The sequence below is a fragment of the Solanum tuberosum genome, unplaced genomic scaffold (assembly GCF_000226075.1).
Source record: "Solanum tuberosum cultivar DM 1-3 516 R44 unplaced genomic scaffold, SolTub_3.0 scf00137, whole genome shotgun sequence".
Lineage (NCBI taxonomy): Eukaryota > Viridiplantae > Streptophyta > Magnoliopsida > Solanales > Solanaceae > Solanum > Solanum tuberosum.
In genome coordinates, this window is record NW_006239066.1 from 1,113,721 (window position 1) to 1,122,108 (window position 8,388).

Here is an 8,388-nt window from a genome sequence, read left to right on the forward strand (position 1 = left end):
AAAAATATAAATCAATTATTTTTTTAATATTAATTAAGAACATATGTTATTAATTAATATATTTTCAAAAGACAATATTTAATTTAATATAATTTATAAATATCCTTATATATAAATTTTTATTTTGAAATTCAATATAACCTTATGATTACATTTGTGCAACCAAACCATACACTTGTAATCACATTTTGGCAAATAAGCAGGTCAATGTAATTACTAAACTGATAAATACACCAATTTTGGTTGCTACAAATGGGTTTGGGCATATGTTTGTTTTGGAAAGAATAGTGGTGGAAGCAAATGAATTTGAAAAGTGCATAGGAGTAAAGTGTCATGTTTGAAAGTTGAAAGGGTTTGAATATGAAAGGGAAGTTTTGTCTCCTCATGAGTAGAGCTGTAGAGGCAGCTTATCCGTTCGCTAGCTGTGAAGTCCAATAGTAACTCAAAGTGTTCCTCTTCTTCGTCTTCAGGTTCCTCTCTGTGCCCTAAATGTGGATACCCCAAAATGCTCTCAATTTCTTTTTATAACTGTATAATTATTTGTATTATCTGATTCCTAGCACCAACTCCCCAATTCTGACTTTTGGGCGTTGAAATTTGTTTATTCAAGTATTAGATAACAACCACTTTTTTTCTGATTCATTATCCATCAAAATTTCATACTTATACACCACCCAATGTTCCTCTCTCTTATTTGGAAAGTTTTTTTTTGTTTTTTTTCAGTTTTATTTGTTCTTTTAATCTTTAGTTTCGTTTCGAGGTGTCATTTTGATTCTCGGTAAATAAGAATGATCATAGACAATGTACATTAATGCGGTTATCTGTTTGCATTTGAACTATTTAACTTGCTCAGCGTCAATCTTGTCTCCTTTTTCAAATTCTTTTGTCAGAAAAATATATACCTGTGTGGTGAAAGGACCAGTTTTTGGCCGGGTTAACTAGTTCATTAGAATAATCACTTGAATGTATATGGGAAAAAATGATTTTTTTGATATTCACATAGCAGCTAAGTTGTTGTCACAGAGAATGGAATAACGATGCATCTGACATTGGATTTGGAGCAAGTAGCTAGTTTATTTGTTCCAACTCATGTATAATGTTGAAAGTATCCGTCAATACTTTGTTTATCTTCTCAACTTCATTGTAATATGTGATGTAACTAGTTGTTTCCAGTGTTTGATAGTTAATTATTTATCTACAAGTCTATTTCACACATTTGGTGTTTGCTTAAAATGTCACAGGAAATATGGAGACTTCGAACAGCCACAGTTCTGGCATTATGTGGTTCTTCAAAGATAAGGGCTTTGATGATACAAGTATTAATGAAATGTTCCAAAAGTGCAAGCGCCTTGAGGGTGTGCAAAGAGAAAAGGCGTCTGAAAACTGGGACTACTTGAGAAGCATAGGCATCCAAGAGAGAAAACTTCCTTCTGTTGTTCGGAAATGTCCGAAAATCCTTACTCTAGGATTGCATGAGAAACTTTTCCCAATGGTTAACTGTCTTGAAACACTGGGATCAAAACCACAGGAAGTTGCTTCTGCCATTACTAAATTTCCTCACATACTCGCTCACAGTGTGGAAGAAAAGCTCTGTCCACTCTTAGGTTTCTTTGAGGCTCTTGGCGTTACTGAGAAGCAACTGGGTAAGATGATACTGATCAACCCAAGGATTATAAGCTACAGCATAGAACATAAGCTTTCACAGATGGTGGAATTCCTTTCGAGTCTTCATCTGGCAAAAGACGGTATGATTGGTAAAGTTATAGTGAAGCATCCATACATTATGGGCTATAGTGTTGATAACCGTCTGCGTCCTACTTCAGAGTTCTTGAAATCGCTAGGTTTAACAGATATGGATCTCCAGAAAGTGGTAATTAATTACCCTGAAGTTTTGTGTAGAGATGTGAACAAGATTCTGCAACCTAACCTGTCCTACTTGACATCACGGGGTTTTGGAGTTGGACAGATAGCAGCTGTCGTCACCTGTTATCCTCCTGTTTTGATAAAGAGTGTTAGCAACTCTTTAGAGCCAAGGATTAAGTTTCTGATAGACGTCATGGGGAGGGGACTTGATGAAGTTGTTGATTATCCGGACTACTTTAGGCATAGTTTGAAGAGACGATTACAGTTGAGGCAAAAACTTCTAATGCAGAAGAACATAAGCTGTACACTGAGTGAAATGCTGGACTGTAATCAGAAGAAATTCCTATTCAAGTTTGGTCTAGTTCAGTGAAAGTATGACCGTGTGCTTCGCATTCCTTTCTCTCGTAGAGTATATATCTCGAGATTCAGCTTGTATCAATCTAAAAGACCTATAGGCTATAGGAATGAGTTGTCTTTTTCCACCTTTTGCGGTCATTTGGTCTTCTGAGAAACTATTATTGGTAAATCACTCATTTGTTATTTCTGCAATTGTTGGTTTTATTCTGTTTAATGTTGTTCTTATAGTGCCTAATGAAAACAGGTAATTAGGGGATATGAAACGTTTAAGGGTCATACCTTTTTAGTTTGTTATCAAATTTTGAAGTATCAAAAATGCTACCAGGAATGCATTAAAATCATCATTTACATCAGCCAAAGTGTCACATCTCACTGATTATTTTCTTTGCAAAATTTAGCAAAGTGAGAGCATGTAATGTTGCTTAGAGTGAGAGGGAGTCAAAAATCATTACATATATTTGGAGGGTTGAATGGAAACTACATTACAACCTCTGTAAATTGATACTCAGTAAATTAACAAACTCTCTATGATAACATTTTTCTTTGATTTCGACTTGAGCCAATAAAAAAAAAATCACCTATTTCGATAGATATTATATTTTCGGAAGATCCCTAAATAAATATATGGTCCCCTTGATATTATAAATTAATAATTCTTTAAAATTACAAAAGTATCTAAGACAACTTAGTGAAATCTGATTCTAGTGTTTTTGTTTTTCGTTAAAATTTAAGTATATTTGAAGCTCATCTCTAACTTTTCTTATTGCATTCAAAAGTATCAGTGTTGTCTTCTCAAACTGCACCAAAAAATTGTGAAGAGTTCTAGACGTGATAAGTATTTCCTTAAGTGTAACTAGTTTCAAAGTTATTTTATCATCTTCAACATCATCAACATTGTTTATTCTATTACCATCATACATTGAATGTTCTTAATAAATATACAATGAATAATATTTTATTATTAAGAAACATTGAACATTACAATGATTTATTAATTACAACGAATCATTTAATTAAGAAAAAACATTATAACAAATTATACATCATACATTGTACTTTATGTATAATAAATTTACTTTTTATATTAATTCAATAAATATGATACATAAGTTAGTAAGATACAACGATTTTGATGTAATTAAAATTATACTTCATTAAATCTCAAAAATCATCTTCAAATTAATAAATATTAATTTATCGATTAAATAATACATTTACAAAATAATAATATTTTAGGATCCCAACAGTATTTATTTAGAAAAGTTCTACTGTAAATTGTTCTTTTCTGCTTCTTTGTTCCTCAAATGAATGATCAAACTGAGACGGTAAACCAAACTTTGGGAAATAAGTTGAGAATACTAATTAAATAACTTGCCACGGCCAAGTGAACATAATTTTTTTTTCATGGATTGTCCCTATTTTGATGTTGTCTTTAGTTTTTATTTTCGATAGTTGTTTAATGAAAAATTATGGATTAAAGTATCTTTATGTATGACCTAATTCACTCGGCATAAATATAGATAACTTTTACCTCGCTCAGCATAAGTTCCATAAGAATTAAGTTATGTGACATTGTGTAATATTTATATGACCTAATTCGCTTGGCATTATAAGGTTAACAAATATTTGTCTCGCTCAACATAATTTCGATAAGAATTAAGCTATGAATTTTGAAACTGAACTTTTATTTCGATAAGCATTGCTTAGTCGTAAGTCATAACTTATTATGCCTATGTGACATAACATGTGGTATATTATAAAACGAAGATATTAACTTATGTTGAACACAAAATTATTTGTTATTTCGATGTCACAAATATTTTAGGTCACTTATTTTTACTTACACTTTGTTTGGATGGTTGTTATGTATTATTTTAGGGAAAAGGCATAAATCCCCCCTTCAACTTGTTCCGAAATGTCAGTTACACGCTTAAACTATCATGACGACCTATTACACACTCATTCTTGTTAAAACTGTAACTAATACCACCTCAGAACTGACGTGGAAATTTAATTAAATTAAAAAAATAAAATAGGCGCGTTAGAGTTGAAAATAAAGTAAAAAAAATAAATTTTTGACCCCCACCCCCCCACTATTCTCCTTCTTCGTGCTCATCTTTTCTTATTCTCCTTTAGAGTTCTTCTTCTTAATTTTTTCTTGTCACAATTCTACAATTTCTCACTCAATTTCATCATTACTTGAGAATTCTCCACTAATTTCTACCGATTCACCAAGAAAAGTAATTTGCTAATCTATATTTTACAACCCAGTAACATCAAAAGAACATTGAAGTGTCTAACCCCTAAATCCCCAAACCATTAATACCTAGAAAAGTTAATTGTTCCCACCCCCATATATCAAAATTATAAATTTTACACAACACTGCAGATTTGATAGAGCAGGGGTTTGGGTTCAATGACGATTTATACATAGCAAAATCAAAATTGGCTCGACAATATAAAATTGATCGGTATCAAACTAAAATATTTATTTCAAGTTTCACAACCCATTACCATCAAAACACTAATAACTAAAAAAAAATTCAAAACAAAACATTACCAGTTAAGGTTCATTTGACTCATATTTGAAAAACCCAGAAGAAAGGAAGGTGTTTAAATAGGGCTAAGAAGCTAAGAAAGATAAGTATTGGGTTTAAAATTCATATCAGTGATGATAACAAGTGGGATGAAATCGTATTGGGTAATAACTTTGATTTAATTTGATATCCATGTCCCCACTCCTTCAGGAACATTCCAAATCGTTGCTACTCCGTCGATTAACTTGTCTGTCGCAATAGTTTGTATTGTATATGTTATAATCAGAAGAAATAATTGAAAATGGAGTCATTCAGGTGAGGAAGAAGAGAAGAAAATAAAGAAAAAAATGGTGTCATTCAAGTGAGGAAGAAGAGAGAAGATCGAGGTAAAAATGGTTGTGAAAAAAGTGAAAAAAAAAGAGAGAGAAGATAGAGGCAAAATTGGTTGGGAAAAAAAGTAAAAAAATTAAAAAAATTACACGTGTATGCTTGCATAGATCTGGCAGGCGCGTGCGCACAACGCTAGTATGTGTGACTGGTTTTGTACATAGAAGGTGGTATTAATTACACTTTTAACAAGAATAAGTGTGTAATAGGTCACCATGATAGTTTAAGTGTGTAACTGACTTTTCGATATAAGTTCAGGGGTGAATTTATGCCTTTTCCCATTATTTTATAACATATTGTGTTGTGTTGCATTGTAACATATTGTATTATTGTTACAATCCAATTTCTCAGGTCATGATGACACCTACAAACATCCCAACAGTAGGTAAGTCAAATCCATAGCCCGTAACTAGGAGTAACGGGCTATCATGTGGAAGAAAAGCATAAGGGTGAGCAGGGAACAATATCAAAATAAAAGAAGGAGAGATTAACAATATATAAATATGCAAGCAACCCCAAGACCTAGCATTAGTCGGTAATCGAGCTTCTAATCAAATAAGAGTACATGTCAAATACAAATATATATATATAACCATCTCTGAATGCAAAATAAAAACTAATCCTAGTCAAAATAGAGGGAGATTGACAACTTTGAACGTCAAGAGCGCACCCTTGAATCCAAAGCTGCTCTACACGAGACACATGTCAACATAGAGAACTTGTACTATGATATGTAGGGTGAAGAAGTGTAGTATGAGTACCAACAACCGGTACTCATTAGGCATAGGTCAACTGAGCTCCAAAGACAAAGCAAGTATAAATAGTAGGTTAGTAAGAAAAGTATAGTATAAGAAGCTAAAGAAGAGATAGTGCACAGTTAAAGTAAAAAGAAGGAACATACTTGAAGGCGCTAACCCAACAACCTAACCACTACAAGGGTCCATTACGAAAGCCAACCAACTGGAGATACAACATCGGTAACCACTACTATACCTCACAATGGCCAAGAGGCCAACCCAACCCGGCCAAAACCAAAAGCACCAATGTATAGGCAAGTTCAAACCATTTATATAACTAACTATCAGGTCGACACAAGACACACAATTATATAATCAAACAATAACCTAATCATGCACCCATAAGATTGAAAGTTACATAACAACAAACATAACCTAGCCGCCCCCATAAGACAGGTGGGTGCAAACAACAATCAATTATACTGGTGATAGATAATGCATATAAATGCAAGTAATGCAATAGAACACAACAGTACCATTAGTACCAAGTTCTACACAACTAAGTATATACATCTACCTTCTGCCTTTTGGTATGCTAGGTAGGACCTATGCGGATACCCCTCATCCTGTTCAATGTGCCATATGGTCAGAGTACGTATATATGTCTGGTCCCGATCAAGGTCTTTCATAATCTATTTGTCAGACTATTGAATCTGCTCCATCATGGTACCAAGGTACAAGTACATAAATAAGTTTACCAAAGGGTCAGCGATGTTCCGACCGATCAAGTAAAAAGTGAGCACATCATTGATGCCTCTATTATCTCAAAAATCAGTTTATCAAAGTGATCTAGGTGGTATGACTCTCGTCAAGAATAGGTTTTAAAGAGTAAAATTGTGAAATCAAACTTTCTCAAAAATAGTAGTGAAAACCAATGATGTATCAGAATCATTCCACAAAACACATGAAACAAATATCAAATGCAATGCATGCCATAAGCAGCATTCAAACAATAGCAGCTAAATAGCTAAATAAACATTACCAATACTACCACGCTCCAGAGAAAAGAGAACTAACATAAAATTCCGATTGGTCCTCGACCAAGGCCTCGGGCACAACAGTATACCAACAAACTCAACAATAACAACATAACATAATCACCTTTACTCAAGAAATGAAGGAAATATAAGGAATCGACAACCAAGTGAACCTGAAAGTACTACTCAAGCAAAAATTAAGTGCATCTAATGCCAACCTACGACTAGCACAAGCAATTAGGATTCCATACATTAGTGTAGGGTACCGAACCGTAGCAATTACTATAGAAAGCAAACAAATTAACTATAGAGGCATTAAGACGCATTCTAAGGCACATGGGTCACAACTATTCCAAGGCCTCAAATATCAAGTCTAAAGAGGATTACTACCCTAAGCTACGCCATAAGCAAGGAACTACTAGCCTAAGCTAAGGATCATGCAACCCAAGACTAGCTGGAGGCTTCTATAGGAATCAAGAAAATGGAAATAATGAGGGATCTTTAAACCAAACACATACGGTCCCAATTCTCATGCGATTCATACTACACATTATCTAATAAAGTACAATCTAAAGGAAAGTAGATCGTAGCCTACCTTGAAACCAATCACACCCGCTCCCAATACTGTACAATTGAGCTTCCCCCCTTCGAATTGCCTTTGATCACAACCACGCTAACATATAATTTATCACAACGTCAAATGCAAATGTTTAGACACCAAAATTGAAATAATTAGAGATGGGCCCAAAATTGAATCAATATGAAATTATGGAACCCCCCCCCCCTCCCCTTCCTTGAGAATCACGAAATTGACTCCGTCAATCGGTCCAAAATAGCTCAAGGAACTCGTGTCCCTAAAACTCACACAATCCAAGCTCGAAAATTAATCCATATTCGGTCAAACAGTCTTGATGAACAAAATTCTAGTTAATTCTTTCTATTAATTCTCGGTTTAAGTAACATTGTTGATTGTTACTTGTTACAAAATATGTACTAAAAAGAATTTTCAATTCTCCCAACTTATCCCCATTCCTATGGAAATAATAAACTAACAGTAATAATCTCATTAGGCTTAGTTTTTTCCTTATTCCCCGTGGATTCGACCCCAACCTAGTTTGGTTCTATATTCGACAACGATTGCGTTATACTTATTTTAAGGAGGTGTAATTTGGGCGTAGCAGTCTTGTTTTTGTTATAATATTAATAAAAAAATATTTTTAGTTGCAGGTATTATAGTAATTTAATATTCAAGTTAGGGAGTTCATATTTTTAAGGTAGTACTAGTTTTAATGCACGTGTGTTGCACGTAAATGTCAAACCATGTAGTACACTAGTTTTTAAAATAATGTCAATATTATTTAACAAAATTTAAGTAAACGATTATGAATGAAATAATAAATATAAGTTCCTATTAAATATTGGATATAAACTTTCTTATGATTACTAACTCTAAGCATACATTGTGAAATC

At 33.4% G+C, this 8,388-nt stretch overlaps 1 protein-coding gene across 1 annotated transcript; it reads left to right on the plus strand.

The window, feature by feature from the left end:
- The first annotated feature begins 340 nt into the window (after window positions 1–340).
- On the plus strand, window positions 341–2,412 carry LOC102585837 (uncharacterized). The gene is made up of 2 exons (XM_006352040.2): window positions 341–470; window positions 1,242–2,412. Exon 2 carries the CDS (start codon window positions 1,247–1,249, stop codon window positions 2,231–2,233), a length of 987 nt encoding a protein of 328 aa, XP_006352102.1. The 5' UTR covers window positions 341–470; window positions 1,242–1,246; the 3' UTR covers window positions 2,234–2,412.
- The last annotated feature ends 5,976 nt before the right edge of the window (window positions 2,413–8,388 follow it).